The 19,941-nt window shown below is 36.1% G+C and overlaps 1 protein-coding gene across 3 annotated transcripts in view; it reads left to right on the top strand.

Annotated features, from left to right (window-relative positions):
- synr (BH3-only protein sayonara) overlaps positions 1–19,941 on the top strand; it is a 207,424-nt gene that overhangs the window by 153,980 nt on the left and 33,503 nt on the right. For all 3 annotated transcript variants that reach the window (XM_081735555.1, XM_081735556.1, XM_081735554.1), the window contains exons 7-9: positions 7,339–7,534; positions 13,653–13,797; positions 14,265–14,378. In XM_081735555.1, the coding sequence (XP_081591681.1) occupies positions 7,339–7,534; positions 13,653–13,797; positions 14,265–14,378 (455 nt within the window). The remainder of the gene's footprint in view (positions 1–7,338; positions 7,535–13,652; positions 13,798–14,264; positions 14,379–19,941) is intronic.

The raw sequence follows: 19,941 nt of genomic DNA, 5'->3' as shown, positions 1-19,941 counted from the left end.
ATTTTCGCTCATGAACATTCAATGGACAGACGGAAGAAACAGGATGGTAGTGGAGACCCTTTCTGCAAATTTTCAAGCACTATACAATTTCAAAATGGATTGTTGTGACTTTTATAAACTTGTTTTTTTTTTTTAAATAAATAAATAAAAGAAAGTTTTAAAGACAGCTAGGTATTCTCATGAATCTAGATTATAAAATAAACTCATGTTTTGCATTACATTATTATCATGAACATACCTCATGTTTCTTTTATTTTAATAATTGATAAAATGTTTCATATATATTTTAGTAATGTTTTCAAATGTTTCATTATTTTATATTTTCATCTCTTGTTAGCTGCTGATAGTTACTTGTTATTTAACTGATTCTACAACTTTTTAGATAGGTTTTAAAACGAAAAAGTGTAAATTTGCCCCCTTTTTATGAGAGATACAAAAAGAGAGAGAACAGAGAGACTAAAAAAATATATTTAGGGCGGCAACCTATCCAAAAATAAAAGGTTTTTTCTAGTTGACGATTTGGTCATCCTACCCTAGTTAGCGAAGCAGACCTTTCCCCTGTACCGATCTGTGTCGTAGAAACATAGTGGTCATTGTTTTAAGCACACGAGTAGCAGACCGGAATTCAATCGCAAATTTCTACCAGTTAGAATCATAGCATGAGCGATAGATAGGGAGTGTTCTCCGTAATCAGCTAGCTCTGAAGTTTATTTTTAGAGCAATAAAAAAATCAGTGGAAATGTCAATTTCTTTGAAATATCTGTCATTATTTAGAGCAAATCTACGAGGTTTTCCAAATCTCCTTAACAATAAAACGTTTCTATTCAAATCAATTTGGGCTCTCTGAGATACTAAAAAGTCATTTCTTAACAACTTGTCTTGGAAAAATTACTTAACACGCGAAAAGCATGATAAAATGTTGTCACATTAATTTCGAAACGTACAATTGCTATTCTTGTTTATCAAAAGAGAATTCCTTTTATTCGTGTGTCGATATTCAATATCTTAGTCTTAGGTGAAACTAAATCTCCTCTAATTATTGATATCTGCGAATATGAATCTAATACAGCATCAGCATTTTTATCTTCAATCAATAATAGCATTAAGGTCATATTATTTCGTGTAATAATGGAGGATTTTACAACATAACCCTTATTTCCTAAAGCAGTGTTATCTGTAAATGTACTTCCTGCATTTACAGACATTACGCGTTTAAAGGCTGTTTACGCAACAAACACGCACCTTCTGTGTGAAAACCATGACCACAAAAAGAGCAAATAGGATTTGGAAATTGTTGATATAATTGTCTCCATACATAGGTGTTTGAAACTGATAGTTATGAAAATTTCCTCTAGGATAAAATTGATTTCTTGTCTGGCCTATGATATTTCTAAAATTACCACGAAATCGCCCTCTAAAATTCCCTCTTTAACTGAATTTGTGATTCTGATTTCCTTTGTTTTGCCTGTAAAAATTATTCCCTTTTCCTTAAAAATTCTTAGTTAACTTTTTTTTTTTACTACTGTTAGTATTGTTTCGATCACATTGCTGCTTACTAATCTGTAAAGTTAATTTCTCTAAATTTTTCTCTAACGATTGCAATTGATCCTTAGCAGAGTGTAAGTCCTTAGCTGATATAGTTGTTAAAACATTGGAAGAGTATGCAATTTCTATAGGAGATTATCGAGAACAGTCATATGATCATGCAAGTGACATGTCGGGGCCGTATAAAGGAGTACAAGCTCATGTTAAACATCTTAATGATTTAACTGAATTTGTTCTTTGCGCAACACACTCTTCAAACCTTGTAGGAAAAGCTGCTATTGAATCATGCGAAATTGCAGTCAATTACTTCAGTCTTCTCCAGCTGATACATAATTTCTTTAGTTCGTCACCACATCAATGGCATTTGCTAGACGAAGGAATTAACGAAACAAAGAAAACACTGGAAACTTTGAAAACTTTGGTGGTCTGCTAGCAGCAATGCAGCACGTTTTGTCAGGAAATATTTTACCACTATAATGTGTTAGCATCCATCACAGAAGATACAATGGAAAACAATGAAACACGTCAAGATGCGAAAAACATTTTACAGAAGTTGACTACTCTTGAAAACTATTTCATGTCATATCATGGGATGTTATTTTAAGTAGAATGGATAAACCTAGTCAGTATCTCGAAAGTGAAAACATGGAGCTAGGAACTGCATCAATATACTTGAGTCCTTGATCAGTTACTTTCTTTTCTTAGAGAAATGTTTGCCGAAATGAAAAAAAAAAATTGTGAAATCAGAGAGTGGACTGCAGAAGTACAGTGATGAAAAGAAAAATCAGTAGAAAGGAACATTTTGACGAAAGTGGCACAGAAGAAGCAGTGTTATTAGGGAGTGATAAATTTCGTGTTGAAACGTTCTTTCCGATCATAGATAAACTCACTTCAATGCTCCAGCGAAGGACAGCTCAGTACAAAAATCTTCACGAGACTTTCGGGTTTCTTACCAAATTTAACTTCATGAATGAAGAGGATATAACCCGAGCCACTAGTGATTTTATTCTAAAGTACAATGGTGAAGTGGACTCGAATTTTTGCGAACAGTTTCGTCATTTCTTATTGTATATAAAACTTTCATTGTTAATGAGAACGCCCAAAATAACAGTGCGAGTTCTCTTAGAGTAAGTAAAATACTTTTGATGTTATATGAAAATAACTTAGATACAGCTTTCTCAAATGTCTGCATTGCGTACAGAACTTCTCTCTCTCGTTTTGTTATAAACTGTACGGGCAAAAGATCCTTTTCTAAACTTAAATGGTTAAAAAGTTGAGTGAGGTCTAACATGACGGAGCAGAGGTTCAATATTCTTGCCCTGGTATCTGTTGAATCATGTTTGGTCAGAGAGGTATCGTTTAATGACATAATAGAATTCTTTCCAGAGTAAAAATCTAGGAAGAAAACATTTCTAACAATGTAGCCTTGTACAGCTTTACCTGTTTGTATACGATTTTTCTCCTTTTACTTTATTAATTAAATAAAACACTCAGTTAGTACATGTGCAAAGACAAACAAAAAACTTGAAAAACGAAAAACACGATTAAATTATGACATCAAAGGTATCAGGTACCAATGTATTAAGACCTGGAATGCCCTTCCCCTAGGTATCAGAGAACTACAAACTTTTAGCAAATTTTTGAAAAAAAAAAAAAAAAAACAGCTGAAAGAGTATTTAAAGATTGAGACAATACAATGTTAATGTATTATTATTATTATTATTATTATTATTATTATTATTATTATTATTATTATTATTATTTTATTAAGTATTTATAACCATGTAACTTTGTGTAATGTACATATGTTAAGTATTTACCCGCCATCCTATAATATGTAAATCATTTCTGAAAGGGAGAACTGCAGAAACTCGGCCTCTCCCTGAGTCGCTATAGGGTCAATCCATCTGAAGTGGTCCAAAGATGGGGAAAATGGTTGCTCAGCCATATAAGAAAATTATACAAATTGAAGTGTGATGAACTTTGTGTTTGAGAAGGTCAATAACATCATTCACGTTGCCGTATGTACAAGTGTTCCTGAATGGCGGCCATCTTTGATGTCGGTGGAGTGCTATTTTTTGCATTTGCAAGCGTTTACGAAAACTACAGTTGCTCAGGACGTACGTATCAAATGAACTCCAAACAAAAACGAATGTTTAGAGGAGAGACTGAGGTACACGAAGAATTTAATGAAATGATTTTATAGGTAGAGTCTAAATAACGGTCCGGGTGAGTCTTTTAGCCTTCACTAATTTATTATAAAAATTCCTAAGTATAATGTATTTGATTTATAAAGAATAAATAATGTCTTTTCTTCTTATTGAGCAAATGAAGGAGATAGGTGTTTTGCACGGTGCCCCTTCTCTCAAAGCAGTCTCCAAGGCACCTACAAGGTTTTGGTGAATCCTGAAGGAAATCCCCCTCAGCCCAAGGCAGCTTCGTGAGGTTTTGGTTGTGCTGAGGATTCCTAGTCTAATGCGACCTCGGGTTAAGGTAAAGGTGTACCCCTAGTCCAAAGCGACCTCGGAGCAGGTGTTGGTTAGTTGATCAGTGGTCAGACTGATGCCAGGTCCTTCTGTGGTCCCTCTTTTATTTGTCCTCCTCGGATGGCTCATCCTCCTTCGGATCCTTTCGTGTAGTCTGTCTTCTTTCGGTTTCCTTCGTGTCTTCCTCCTTAGTGTATCGTCTGCTTTTGTAAATAATGGCACGTATCGTTATACATGTGTCTGTGTTGTGATGTGGGGATCCTTACAATATACTCGCTTCTAAATAAATATGCAGGGTTGCAAACCAATACAAGGAATCACTAGAAAAAGTACAGAAAATTATACTTTTAAGGGAGCTGTAATTTGGAATGGCATAAAGTGGGTGTTTCATAAGTTATCTGCTGAATACTATTGCATGTAAACAGTCTGTAGAAATATCCACAGCTATGATGCTACTGGCGTCGTAGATTTATGAGGGTCTGAAAGTTGAAGTTTGTGATTTTGATGCTATGTTTGGGGCGTAATATCTCAGGAGGACAAAGTGCTAAAAATTGATGCTTAGGCCACAAAGTAATTCTTTATGTGAATAAACTATTGCAAAAAAAATCCTGACTGGTATTCCATGGAGAAAAAAGTGAGGACATGGCGAAAACGCGAAGAAAGCAGGTGTGTGACGATTTTCGTAGCCCTGAAAAATTTAAATGTTTGGATATGTTTAATTCTAGATCTCAAAAACTATGCATGGTTGAGCAATTAGGCCCTCTTTTGTTTGTGTTCAGTTGTGCAAAAGCTTGCAAATGGCGTTTGTTTCATCTTTCCAGCTCCATGATAATTGCCAGATCTATATGGTGAGGGGGTTAGTTCCCCTTTGCACCTACGACACATCGTCGAACTGAACAGCTGTATTAAGGCACTTGTATGCATCAGCAAAGTATCATTGAAATCCAATTCCAGTTATGGAAGTTAATATGTTCACAAGGTTGCGTTACTCCTATCTGTCCTCTTCTGCTGAAAATGGTGTATTTGTGTAAGATATTTAATCATTGTTGTTTCCCTTCTCTTCTATAGCATTATAACAATAGCTTTTAGTAGCTGTAATTACAACAGGTTCTCGCAATTACACGATTTAAGCAGGTTGCAAACTTCAGCAATGTTTATTATATCTCCGGAACGGTTTGAGATATCGAAGTGCTGTAAACGGCAAAATAGTTTACATATCCATTACAAACCATACAAGTAACTAGATATGATACTTATCTCAGTATTATTTCGAAATAAATACTTAATTCAAAAAAATATACAATCCCTGGTAACTTCGTTCCTATTCATTCGAAACAAGTCATACCATGCTCATGGTATCTAACACTAAAGTACTTTCGATGTGCATTATCCTTAGGGATGCGTTCGAGTCGAGTCGAGACAGAATTTTCCTGACAAAATTCGAGTCGAGACACAGCTCTTCCAATAGAAAAATATATATTTTTCGAATCGAGACATCACTTTTACAGCACATTTTCGAGTCGAGACAGTCTCAAATCTTGTCTCGTGCGCATCCATAATTATCCTGTGCACCTCCGTTATGCTGTATTTGCGTTAGAGGCTTCCGAACTTTATATGTTTGTAATACTATAACATCCTTAGTTTGTAACACTGAATAATAAAATTGATATTTTAAGTTTACGTTTGAAACGCTGATTTGAAATATGTAAAAACCTGACGTAGTGCCATTTGAAAAATAATATAGCTTTATATTATGATGGCAACACTGTTTGTTGAGTCTTTTTGCTAAATACATACAAAGATGTCTCTCTTCTCATAGTTGCTTCGTGCAAAGTTTCCCTTTTCTCTCTCTTTTGGTTTGTCCGTTATAGCGGATGGTCAAAATAAATTGTCCATCCATCCTGTAGACGTGCCAATGATCATGGAGCTAGAAAGATCAAACAATCGCCAGTCTTAAGCTTTTTCACAACTGACCAAAAACAAAAGCAGACCTAATTGCTGTACCATGCGTTTTTTGTTTTTATTTTTTTTTAAGATGTAGTATGAAACATATCCAGACATTTAAATTTTTCCGGGCTACGACCATTGTCATGCACCTGCTTTCTTTGCGCTTTCACCATGTCCACACTTTCTTCTCCATGTAATATCAGTCATGATCTTTTTTGCAATACTTTTTTTCACATAAAGAATTACTTTGTGACGTAAGCAGCAATTTTTAGGCACTTTGCCCTCTTGAGATATTACGCCCCAAACATGGCATCAAAATCACAAACTTCAATTTTCGGCCCTCATAAATCTACGATGCCAGTAGTATCATAGCTGTGGATATTTCTACAGACTGTTTATATGCAATAGTATTCAGCAAATAACTTATGAAACAACCACTTTATGCCATTCCAAATTACAGCCCCTTTAAAAGTGTAATTTTCTGTACTTTTTCTAGTGATTTCATGTATTGGTTTGCAACCCTGTATATTTATTTAGAAGCAAGAGTATATATTCCCCGTGTGCCTCAGTCTCTCCTCTGAACATCTGATATCGTCAAGATGAATCGAACTCGCAACGAATATACACATTCCGTGGGGGAACTTTGCGAGAAACACTTGTTCACACGCTCTGTATACTGTAAGAGTGAAGTTGCATTACAGAAGGAAGAGAATTCGAGAATTTACCTTAAAAATCCACTGACACAGAAATGTCAAGAATTAAAAAAATATTTAGAAAGAGAGACATACATCTACATCTATGTTTAGTTCACCTGATGTCTTACAAATATAATTCGATTAGAGCCATTTTGAAGAATAACATGCGTTTAAATTACTGTACTAAGTACACAGTTATCGAGTGTTGTTAGAACACAGAATAACATAACTGACTTCAAAGGTGCGCCGAAAATGGATGGTCATTTATTAGTGGTCGAGTGATTTTAAGTAACTTGAAAAAAATGAAATGAAATTTTTGAGTTTTACGTCCCACGGTTATGCCGGTTAGGCTAAAGGAGACGGTTTAAGTAACTTGAATAATACCAAATATAACATTATCGCATATCGAATTATCATGACACTACAGTTATGTGTTTTTGAGTAATTTGTGAGCAGTACCGTGCCGGTTGCGAGCGGGACGACGGCCCCGGGCGCCGAAGTACGGTGGCCGCATAATTCGGGAGGAAAAAGAAACGAGAGGGAAATTATGTACGGGGGCGCCGCCGTATACTCTCGCCCCGGGCGCTGATTTTCTACGGCACGGCACTGTTTGTGAGCTTCTTTATTAATGGCTTTATGTTATTCTTTATATTTTCTTTATCTAGCTCAATTATTTGAAGGTGAATATGGAAGCCGAGAAGAAAATAGATTAGAACTGGAGCTAGATCAAGTGCATGCGTGGCGTGACGCAGTAGCAGGTGCTGAATTGCATTGGAGAGAAGCTGAAACTCTTGTTAGCACAGCTTGTGATCAGATAGAAAGAGCGCTAGACTGTTGGGAAGAAATACCGTCAATGATCGAGTAAGTACACAAAATCTCTGTATAAACCATATCTAATAAATAAGAGTGTGGAAGGGAAAATCCACAATGTCTCAGGAACGTTTTTAAGAAAGATATATATATATATATATATATATATATATATATATATATATATATATATATATATTTTTTTTTTTTTTTTTTGCCGTCTTTCCTTTTTAATTATTGTAAATGAAGTCATTTGACACACATTGCTCCTAAATTGAGCTTCCACTCAGCATCTACTCAATCACAAAATTAAAGTTAGTTGGGTTAGACCCTACTCTGTCATTGGTCAGGTGTAACAAATATTATATAACGATATTTAGGAAGATGCAAAATTCATTACGATGTCGGGATATTTATATTAGCTTGACGGTGGATATTGAATCTTACAATTGTGGTAAAACATGTTGTCCTTGCGTAAAGTAAAACCCTATAAAACCATTATTTTCTCTGTATTTAATATAAGCTATGTGAATCCGAATCCGAAATTGACATTAAACTACAAAGAGAAGCATAGAAGACTGAGTCCATTCAAAAAACAAAAGTTTATATACAGAAACAAACAGATGATTACGGAAGAAGTTAGACAAATGAAACTTAGCAATAGATACAAATCACTCAATACCACACAGATTGTAAGATCCAGATTCTATAATAAGCAGATCATGTCTCTCGCAAGCAAAATGCGTGCGTGATGCACATTTTAATAGAAAAACCTTCTGAGAAGATGTCTTCAAATAGGCCAAATTTCGTCGGATAATACACCCGAGTAGCAGTTTAGATTTCATTTTATTATTCTACAGGTTCTTCGAGAATAAATAATGGACTTTCGTGAGATTGCTGTGCAGAAGTAATTGTACTTCGGTAGTTAAATGATATATTGTTTTTGTTTGGCAACTCAAATAGTTTATTCGATTCAGAAACAAGTGCAGTGTCACTGTAGAATACATTATACTGTGACAAAAAGAAAACTCTAAAGTGTGTTTGCTTGTCAATAAGTTTCTATATGTGCACCATTCATTGCACGATACACGTCCAAGTCATGGAAACACGAACTTTTGAAATTATCTTTCAGCATAATGAGACACCCCCTTACTTTGCTCGTATTGATTCACTTGCTCTGAGTGTTTGTTTCGAAGGTATTTCAAAACTTTCAGTTTACGTCTCACGATTATGTCCTTAAGACTAAGGGAGATGGATGATTAAGGCAAGTTATTGATGGTGGAAAAATTGTTGGAATGAGAATGTGAGAGGAAACTGGAGTACCCGAGGAAACTCATGGACACGATGTTGTCCGCTACAAACTTACTTGGCCGGGGATCGAACCAGGAAGTCATGCATCAGAGGTAAGCGCTCTACAGTGAACCACCGTACCCTCTGTTTGGTAGATCAATGAATCAGACAACAGGAACACATTCCTGGCTCTCAAGAAGCCCCGACCTCACACCATTAGACGTTTCTGTGGGGTTTTATCCACCATGTACCGTGTTAAAATTGATAGTGCGGTATCAACCACCTAAAAACAAGAACCAACTAAGCAGTTGACTAGGGATGGGCACGGGCACGTTCGAGCGAGTTTTCTTTGAAACTCGACTCGACTTAAAACAGACATCTTTGAGCTCTACTCGAGAACTCGGCTCAAAAAATTTCCCTCCAACTGGACTCGAATTCAAGTCGAGCCAAAACGAGCCAAATCAATCCAAATCTTGTGTGTAGTTTCTAGACAATGTAATTACCAATGATACTACTTCTTCTTCTTCTTCTTCTTCTTCTTCTTCTTCTTCTTCTTATTATTATTATTATTATTATTATTATTATTATTATTATTATTATTATTATTATTATTATTATTATTATAACACAATGTACAAACATGAAAGACAGGCGGCTTGGCCTGAATACTAAAAACTACTTGACTGCCGACCTCGGTAGTCGTAAAGTCTGGGACGCAAGGACATCGTTCGCGAGGTCCCAGGTTTATATTTCGGAGGAGCATCAGACCCGTTGCCAGATGGGGTCAGGGAGGTAGACCCTTCCTCAAGATTAATTGACTGTGTTTGGAAATCTAACTAAAACATGATTTTGCAATGGAAACAATTTTGCTTTCATGATTACTTTACGTCATATAGCCAAAACGACCTAAATCCTGTATAAGTACACTGGGCCAAGAAGAATGGAAGGGACGAAAGGATCACACGCAAATCCAATGGCCATACCCTACACAGCTGTGACGTCATCATCAAGGGCGAGGGGAAAGATACAAAACGGAATTGAATTAAATTTAATTTACAGCAAAATGACATCTTGGCCAAGGTCGCCTATCAGGGGGGAGGCAAGGTGGGGCGCTCGCCCCCCCCTAAGAGCAAATTGTACTTGGGAATATCGAAAACCCAATATAATTTTTACATTAGTTACAGCAAAATTTGAAACTATATTTGAAACGTTGCTTGTATTTGCTCCCCTTTGGAAACCACAACATGGGCGCCCTTGATCTTGGCTTATGCCGTTGGAAGAAAATGAGAGAAGTGAGCTGCCAGGTCCAGGCTATTTTAATATAGATACCATCCCTACATCACCTCATACATGAAAACAGCGTACCGTATTTTTCCTTATGTGAAATGAATTGTATCAGGAGAAAGTACTGCAACGCTCACAAGAAGATGCGGAACCAAACCGAAACTTGTAAGCGCAGTACAAATCACTTATTCGTTGAAACACTCTGTAACTGCGGAAATTGTAGTATATGTTCCTTTTGTTGTGCACACATGACCACATGATACCGTACATTTTGTTTTGAACAAATAGCCCTGCCTGCTATCTTTCCATGCCACCCCATTTTAACAGCATCCCCCAGCCATATATGTCAGTTTGCCATCAATAAATATAATTTAATTCTATTTTGTACCTGCCCTCTCTCCCTTGGTGAAGGTTGTCTCGTTATAAAACTACGTATTGTATTGTTTTCGAGACGAAAATGAAATGAAATGAAATCTTTGAGTTTTACGTCCCACGGTTATGCCGGTTAGGCTAAAGGAGACGGTGATAATGATTAATGAATGAAGTGGTGGAATGAAGAAAGTGGGAGGAAACGGGAGAACCCCGAGAAAACCCACGCACACGGTGTTTGTCCACCACAAAGTTCACTTGGCGGGGGCTGGGATCGAACCCGAGACGAAGTGCGAGTAATGCCCCCTTTCGTGAACAACACTAAAAGTAAACCACATTTGCCATGACTTTCGCTTCCCAGTTTAATCAGGCCATAACTTCAAAACGAGTTAAAACGAGCTGAACGAGCGAGCCATTTATCAAACTCGACACTCGATTCGACACTCGAATCGAATTCGAGTCGATTTTTAGCTCGACTCGTGCCCATCCCTACAATTAACACTGTTACACCAGACAGGTATGATGTGAAACTGTTTATTAGCTGGACGTGTTTCGTATTGGAATGGTGTATACATAGAAACACTGGTACGTAACTGCACTTTAACTTTTTTGTCACAGGATAGTGAATCCAGGTAGCATTGTATTTGTTTTGCACTGAATAAACTATTTAAGTTGCCAAATGAAACGATGTATCATCCAACCCCTCCTGCACAGGAGCCTAATGAACCTCATAGATCAGGGATGCAAATAGCAATAAAATTTTACTAGTCCACGAAAAGAGCTACTAGCCCACATCTCACAATAAAAATCATTTACTTACCTTTGAAATAAACAATAGTGATATTAAAAACCCGTCTGCACCGATGAACCACTCGCCTCGGGCGAGTGGGCGACGGGTTATTTGCATCTCTGCCATAGATAATCAATCAATAAATCGAAAACATAGATCTATAACTGAAATATATATTTGATGAATTGAAAGAGTTAAGGGTGTGAACTGTCAAAAGATTAGCTCCAAAGATGACTTTTGTTTTCTGTGAACGATAAATCTATTGGTTTCTTAGGCCGTTAAATTATAGTTATTACATTTTTAAAATATTCGCAACGATTAAGATGTTATAACACGCGATTATGAAAGTAAAAAGGTCAGAACAAAATTACTATTTATTTATTGCTATTTATTACTATTTTCAAAACTTATTTTTAAATACAGATAATCTATGATTTTTCTTTAGGCTACGTTTTTTCTACCTAAATAAACTAAATGTTTGTAAGAAAAGCGAATAGTTTATCAAAACATATTGTACTTGGTAACATTGCTACAATGGTAAAATCTCACCTACTGTTATTGTGGGAACCTGAAGGAAAGTTCTGGAGCTGATTTTGCTATTTCAACGTTCATCTTTAATAGGAAAAGACGAATTTCTTTTTCATAATTTCCATTTATGTGCTGCTAGAATTTTTGGTAGGTATGCGCTCGATCGTTTTCAAAACTATAGCTTATATCTGTTCTTATTCCTTCATTACATCTCTCAGTAAAGTAAATATATGCTGAACAATAAAAAAAAAAATTAAAAAGGTGGATGTATTCCGTGTACTCTCATATACCCTTCTCGATAGATTTGTAGTGTTAGGTTTTCCTGAAATACTTTCTCAATATTAGTGAATGTAAGGCTTGTTCGATACGGCAGCATTTTTCGGAATATTTCTTGTAAGAAAAACCTTATCATTACCTTATTTTGTACAGGGTTCTGTTGAGTGATTGCAAACTACTGTTTATCTTTTAGTGCACTGGCGGATTCTGAAAGTTTAGAATGAAGTTAAAACATAATCGAAGTTAACTATCATCTGGATGTGAAAACTAAACTGTATCGACATTTCAAATTTAATTTAAAACAATTTTTCTTAGAATATAGATGACGAACTTAACAATTAGATATTTCTCGGCTGTAGAATCACATCGGATGAATCGTACATAGATGTAATGTCTTATAGTATTGGACCCCCTCCCAAACTCATCCAACAAAATTTTCTAGATGCTCGTTTAGTAAGTACATCAAATATTCTATCACGATTCGTTCGCATGGTCATTTCTATTAAGACTCATAACATTCTTTAGAAAAACAAGTCACAGTCGCTAACTTTTGATTGATTTAATGACATTTTTGGGTTGTTTGAATACGCTGTATGTCTCCATTAGGAGTACGAAGATTCTAGTAGCTCTGGTGTTTTCCGTAGTTTGGTTGATTTCATGAAGTGTCCTGTCCTCCTCGTTTCTATAGTGACTAGTGATGCCTTCCGTGGACAGGCCCTGGGTTCAATTTCAGGTTGGAGAGCATCAAATACATAACAGTAATCTCCTTTTTAAACTGTAAATCTCGTCTTATATAGCCTAACATATAATAGAGAACGTAAATACAAAATAACCAGTCATGAAGTGTCTTGAGAAACAATGCAAAAGTACTTGGACAAAACGTTTGTAATTAAAGGTGCCTCTGTAAATATCATAATATTTGATACATTGCATGTTTCGTGTATACTGTTAACAATTCAAAAAACAGCATTCCTGGCAATTCAAATATACAAGATAGCAGACGTTTGCAGTCTAATGAAGATTCCATTTAGTATATTATGAAATTGATGGTGTCTCTGTAGAAAGAGAATGGCATACAACAAAATTCGTGAAAATCATAGTAAATAATCCGATGTTGACTTCAGAAACTGGAAGTTGTTTTACTATATAAAGAATATAAAAGCAATTAAAGGAGTGTCGTAGCTCAAAATAGTCTCAGTGCATTCGCTATACTATCAACAGAGAAAAAAATTATAAAAACTAAACTTCAGAAGAGTTATTGACGAGTTGATAGCCCAGAACATCAGGAGTGATTTCATACACGAATGAAATGAGCATATGTTTATGAATGAGTACTTCTTATTATATGTAAGTTTATATATGGTTACTTTCATTAATTTTTATCGTTTTTTTTATTTAGGACACTGAAAGAATTCTAGAATTAGAATTTTCTAACGGCTGTGAACTACAATAAAAATTATGTCACAAGACGCCACTGCACGAACTCACAAAAATATCTTTGACTTTGTATAGTGACGAGGAGACTCTATTAATGCACAAGAAAATTATTTCAATCACAGGTCTACCTCCATAGTTGAAATAGTATTGAAAAATTATTCAATTTTATTTTTATTTTTGTATTTTATTTTCCAGTAACAAAGACGTGCGTTTTGAACTTGCAGAAGAAGCTCGGAACTTGTTGCAAGATTCAGCGCATAACATTCAGACTGCTCAGACATGCTTGGCGAACGTTAAGATGCCGTTTTGCACACCAAAAGAACTCACAACTCTACTAAAGGTATTTGCTTAGTTCTAAGAACATTTTGCTTTTAGTACAGCATTCAAAAAAGTTGACGTTGCATTTAGTTTGTCGTTTACATGTTAACCCTCTATAGCCCGAGTGGTCAATTGTAACATCGAGTCTCACTCCGCAATATTTATTTATCTTATTTTAATGTGTATTTTGTTTTGAAGCAATATTGAATTGTTTAATATTTTCTTTGCAATGTTTCTGACAATTCACCACGTATATTTGTTTTATCGCCGCGGCGGGTTAAACAGCAAAATACCATTTTTTTTTTTTCAATATATACAATGATTTATAGTAAAATAAATCTGTTTTGATATTTTTGACATTTCTTGCCACTTAAAATGAGAAACAGTAACAATTAACAGTGCTCGTATAGTGTAATGGGCCACTGATTCACCCTCTGTATAATTGAATTCAAAATTCGTGATGTGTATTAAAATTGGCTTCTATTGCAGGCGATTGAATATATTTTTACGGACATGCAGACGCCAGAACGTCATTCACATGCTGGAGAGTGTTATTCCCTCTTCCAGAAAAGGGCGACGGCGCTTCTCGAATGGATAAAACAGGTATCAGTATATATATATATATATTTTTTTTTTGTATCAGTATTTTGCATTTGGCAGCTTTTCCTTTTCCCCTTGTAAAAGAAACGAATGCACCAGGGAAAAATCATAATCATTACGAACTACCTGACTGTATGTTCTGATAACACTATTCCCAAATCTTTTAGTCTCACGCTCTCTAATTATGACGAAAAATACAGAGAAGTTGTTCGTGGGTGATATAAATTGGAATAAGTTGGCTAATTCGAGAAAATCAGCGAATAACTATCATGGCATGTTAGCACTGACGGATCCAAGGAGGCGGGGGAGCGACTCCCACCCTCTAAAGACTACCCCAAATGCAAAACAGAGAGTTATTTTATTCTTCATCTATAACACCCTCCATATATACAGGGTTGATAATTTATCTTGATACGCCCTTGTAACTTTTAAAGTAATGGACGAAAAATCTTAAACCTTGCACCATGGAAGGCATACTCTGCAATACCAAAAGGTTAACACTATTGCCAGCTCAACATAAAGTTCTATTTTATCAAAGGCATTATGTCAGGTTATTCGATATTTCAAATTTACATGTGAAACGAAAACTTACAATACCGTATTTGTCATGGAATGTTGAAAACTAAGGACACTACAGTATCACAAGCACCGAGAAACAATCAAATTTGGAAGATTCTACAATGGTAATTACGCAAATGAGAGGGACAGCGTAATGTACTTCCAAAGTATCTTAATGTCGAATGCTATGATCATTATATGACTATTTGGAACTAGTAGTAACAGAGATACAGGACATTGAAAATTTGACTTTTTTCAAAGGACTTTATTTCAAGAAAGTGTTCGGATAAGTATTATATTGAATTATGTACATGGTTTTCAGTAGTTTATTAAGATTATTAGTAATTTTGCAATGAAATAAATTTGTGATTAAAGTCGGTAACTACCTGCCACGAAATGTTCAAACCCCAATTTTCGAAGGTGGATTACGTGAAGACAACAAATGTTTAATATTTGAGTTTGTAATAACTGATTTCGTAATCAGTCTCTCAAATCAGTGGGCACTAGTTTGATCTCTATTGCAAATATCATTCAGAAAAGTAATGAAATAATAGTACAAATATGTAAAAGTTCGAGTTCGTCTACAACTATTATTACGGTCGTGTATCAGCATCTATGTAGTTTTTAAAGGCATCCTTTGTGCTTATCTAGAGACTTGTTTTCTTTTTTTACTCCCATCTACTTATCAATAAGTGAAAAAATATTTCTAAGCTAACTTGTATTATTTCTTTGTTGTTAATCAGGACGATGTTGCGCCCAACCCTCTCGGCTCGAGCCGGCTCGGTTGCGATGAGCTATCGGCTCGGTTCGGCTCGACTCAAATGAGCCATAGACTCGGTTCGGCTCGGCTCAGGTGAGTCATCTGCTCGAGCCGGCTCGGCTCAAGTGAGCCATCGGCTCCAGCCGACTCGGTTCGGCTTGGCTCAGGTGAGCCATCGGCTCGAGCCGGCTCGGTTGGGTGAGCTGTTGGCTCAGCTCACTTCTCGGCTTGGCTTGGTGGTGACTGAGCCGTAAGCCGAGCCGCTCGAACCGTCGACAACACTATGCCAAATAGTGTCCCCCACTCATATTTGCATGGTACACAACTTCAGTGTTTTTGTCCATTGCGTACCTTAAAAGTTGCAAGGGCGTATCAAGATAAATGGTCCACCTTGTGTATATACCTAGGAAAAGTGTGAGTTTGCTTTGTGTATATTATATTGGATTCTGTGAAAAGCTTTGAAATTCGATTACGTGTACTTTCTTTCTCCAATACATTGCTCTTCAGTTTTCCGTTGATAACAAAGCCAACATCGCCGTTCTTGCCTTGTAAAATCCTTTGTAAAATAGATTTACGATTTTCGATTAGATTACTGTAGTGGTCGAATTCAATTGTGTGCATCATCAGGATACTGATTTATTTATTGCAAATAGTGTTTTCGTTACTCCAATTAGTTCATTCTCTTTCTACTTACTCCTCCATTAGTTTTGTACGAAGCATAAAAGTAAAGTCCAGCCAAACACTGCTAAGTCGACAAAATCACCAACTACTATGAAAGTAGACCGACGGTGGTTGTCCAGTGACAGCAATCACCTGACTATAAGAGAAGAAAGGAGCAATCCGGCTATAAATGTGCTTTTCTATGTTAAGAATGATCAATGTTATTGAACGTACTTGCAGTGCATGCGCAACCATAAAAGTAAACTAGTCTCTTTCTTTCAGTTTTTCTCATATAAATTTTTGAGAGGCACCAATATTGGCTTGCGCTAAAGAGGAAAGTTTTATTTGCGCTCAATACTACTTTGTTTTCAAAAACTTCTTCTCGAGGTAGAATTGGCATTTGCATAATTATGAAATGTAAAATAGCAGTTTCGATTGCTATTTTATTCAATTTTACATGTCTATTTGCACTGGAACTAAAATGGAATTCGTATATTAGAGATAAAGTTGAGGAAATACATTTGAATAATCAATCAACGATACTTCAATGTAAATTTTCAAATATTTTATCAAGGTTTTAATTAAAGAAGTGCAATGTACCTCTATCTAAGTTATGATACTCAACATTTATACTGTGAGGGACATTCAACACCTGTGTGTTAAACTCTCCAATTAGAGGATTAATAGTAGACTTATCTTCGTTAAGAAAAATTTGGAGTGATTTCAAATGATCTGAGATGGTCACAGTCATAATATAAAACCCATCAGATCTACAGGACATATTCGATTTCGTAGAACTGTTGGAAACTAAGTTTAGTGAATATGAGTAACATGGCTATTGGTCAGGATCACAAGATGATTAAGTTGAAAGATGTTGCGAGATACATACTTTTTTCGCGCTCGACCTAAGCCATAGGAACTAAATACACATTTCTGATTGGTTGGAGTTATCCGTTGGCCCGCCGCCATAGTAAACATATTAATTTATTAATGTCTGAATCTGAATGTGTCGTGTAAATAAAATAATACTTTCAAATGAACACAATAAAATAATTTTACTGTGTGTTTGAATTATAAGGATGAAATAAACTACGTCTTAAATACTGAAGTAGAAGCGTGCCAGTATTTTATGTTGATTTCGATTATAGTTTTCGCGCTTGTCTCCATCTTTAAATTCATTGAATAGTTTTCCTAGATTATAGCTCATTGCGCCTTTAGTAGCTACATGATAAAATTAGTTTATTAAATGTAAAGAGAGTATCTGTTCCCTAGAACTTCTAAACATTTTTTTTTTTCATTTTTATGTGGTATGAAATACAAAGGTTACTACTGTAAATAGTACTAAAGATTCATGATCATGTTCGCCTCGGTTCCGTAGCGTTTCGTCCCAAAGCAAAATCTGTAGGATTTCGTCTCGGTGTAGTAGTGTTTCGTCCCAGTAGCGTGTCGTCCCAGTGCATATCCGTTCTAGTTCGTCTCGAGCTATTTTTTATTGATTAGTGAACAGTCTAATGAGTAGAGTTTCGTCCCAGCGACACACAGGTGATGACTCACACGTCGATCAACTGATAGTTCGTGAAACTAGGTGGCAGTACAGCCTGATAGGCCTACTAGACACTTCGATCACTTACTAACGTTATTCGTAACAGCGTTCTCTAATGAAGATTTCTAAACTAACAGAGGTCAACCTAGTTTGATATTTAATGGATATCGATACAGAAAGAAAACTTGAGAGGAAGTGTGGTGAAATCATTTGCCGTTGTGTTGCACGGCCATGTAAAGGGAAAGTGTTTACCAACAACGGAGAATTTGTTAAAGAAGAGAGCCACGATTGTGTTCCTGATGTTGCCAGCATTGATGTATACAAGGCCATATTGCAGGCGAAGAAGAGTGCTCGCGAGGAGACTGACACATCGATTTCACAGAAAAAGTATATTTCGATGGATAACAGAATTAAAAGAGCAACTGAATCACTGGAAAAACCAGGAGACACCGGAAAGCTTTTAAGAAATGTCTTACATAATCCACATAGATTTAAGAAAAAGGAAAGCCGTTGGGATTGACATATGAAAATATTGGACGAAGCTATTGATAGCTAGGAATATTAGAATGTCATTTAATAAGTGACAAAACACTGGCTGGTTTTGGGAAAGCCGTTAGGACTGATAGATGAAAATATTGGACGCAGTTATTGATAGTTAGGAATATTTGAATATCATTTAATAAATGACAAAGAGTTGGCTGCAATTTTATTTTTGGGACTAGGCCTAAGTTTTAAGGCAGAGTGCAGTAATTCCGTGGATTTCTTTAGTTCATAAATTTTTAAAAAATAACCGCGCGGGACCATGGCGTCCGTGGGTTACTTACTACCCCCTTTCGTATATGCTGATTGGGAAGTTCATACGACAGGGTCACCTATGTCTATGCGTGCCGACTACGTGGGTGCTCCGGGCCTTCAGCACTCACACAAATAATCTTGTGGGTGCTCCGCACCCACAGGATTTTTAGTTTGATAGAAACAAAATAAATGTTTCTCACTTGTCAAAAAAAATAATAAGCAATTAAAACATGGGGATGGAAGTTAAAATTTCTAACCTCTAAAATATAATTGTTTGTTTCAAATATGTTTGTGCAGAGGCAACTAGGCAATAGGGATCCGCATGAGTCGAGTCGAAATTTAAGCCTGTTTCAACTCGTCTCGAGAAAATATCCAGACTCGTGCCTGGACTCGAAAATATGTTTCTGTTTCAACTCGACTCGAATTCGAGACGAGACGTCTCGAAAATCGAGTCGAGACAAAATATACGAGTTAAAATATACGCACACATCAGACAGAACATTATGACTACCTTCCTAATTGTCAATATGTCCACCTTTAGCACGGATAACAACGGCGACGCGTCTTGGCATGGACGCAATGATCCTTGAAAGGTCGTTGGAGAGAGTTGGCACCACATGCGTACACACAATTAACCTAATTCCCGTAAATTCTGGGGAGGGGGCGATGCTCTCTGACGTCACGTTCAATCACATCGCATCTGTGTTCGATTGGGTTCAGATCCAGCGAGTTGGGGGGCCAGCACATTACTTGGAACTTGCTCCTGTGTTTCTCGAACCACTCCATCACAATCCTGGCCTTGTGATATGGTGCATTATCTTTTCGAAAAATGACACTACCGTTGGGAAATATGGTCGTCATGAATACACAATACACAATATAATACACAATACATCCACCAGAAGGTTTGTACAATCGCAAACTGCAACCAATCAGAAACGTGTATTTAGCTTCTATGGCTAGGGTCGAGCGTAAAAAATGCTTGCGAGATAGCTTGAGTCTGTGATGATTATGAGTTGCTATTATTATTTATTAGTGACAAGATGTATAATAATCATTGTAGAGTTAGACTCTTAAATAAATGGTAATTGAGATTATAATTTAGATTAGTTATATTAAGGTTTTAGTCCGGAATTAAATTCACAAGGACATGCATGAATAGTAGAAAAATTTCCATTATTTGTTGTAAGGAATTGAGGAACAAATTAAACTTTAAAAAACTGCAGCATGGATTTCTTTTTAAATGATAT

The sequence above is a fragment of the Thermobia domestica genome, chromosome 13 (assembly GCF_964235325.1).
Source record: "Thermobia domestica chromosome 13, izTheDome1.hap1.1, whole genome shotgun sequence".
NCBI classification, from domain to species: Eukaryota; Metazoa; Arthropoda; class Insecta; order Zygentoma; family Lepismatidae; genus Thermobia; species Thermobia domestica.
Note: the sequence above shows the minus strand (reverse complement) of the source record. Positions and strands in the feature narration are given on the sequence as shown.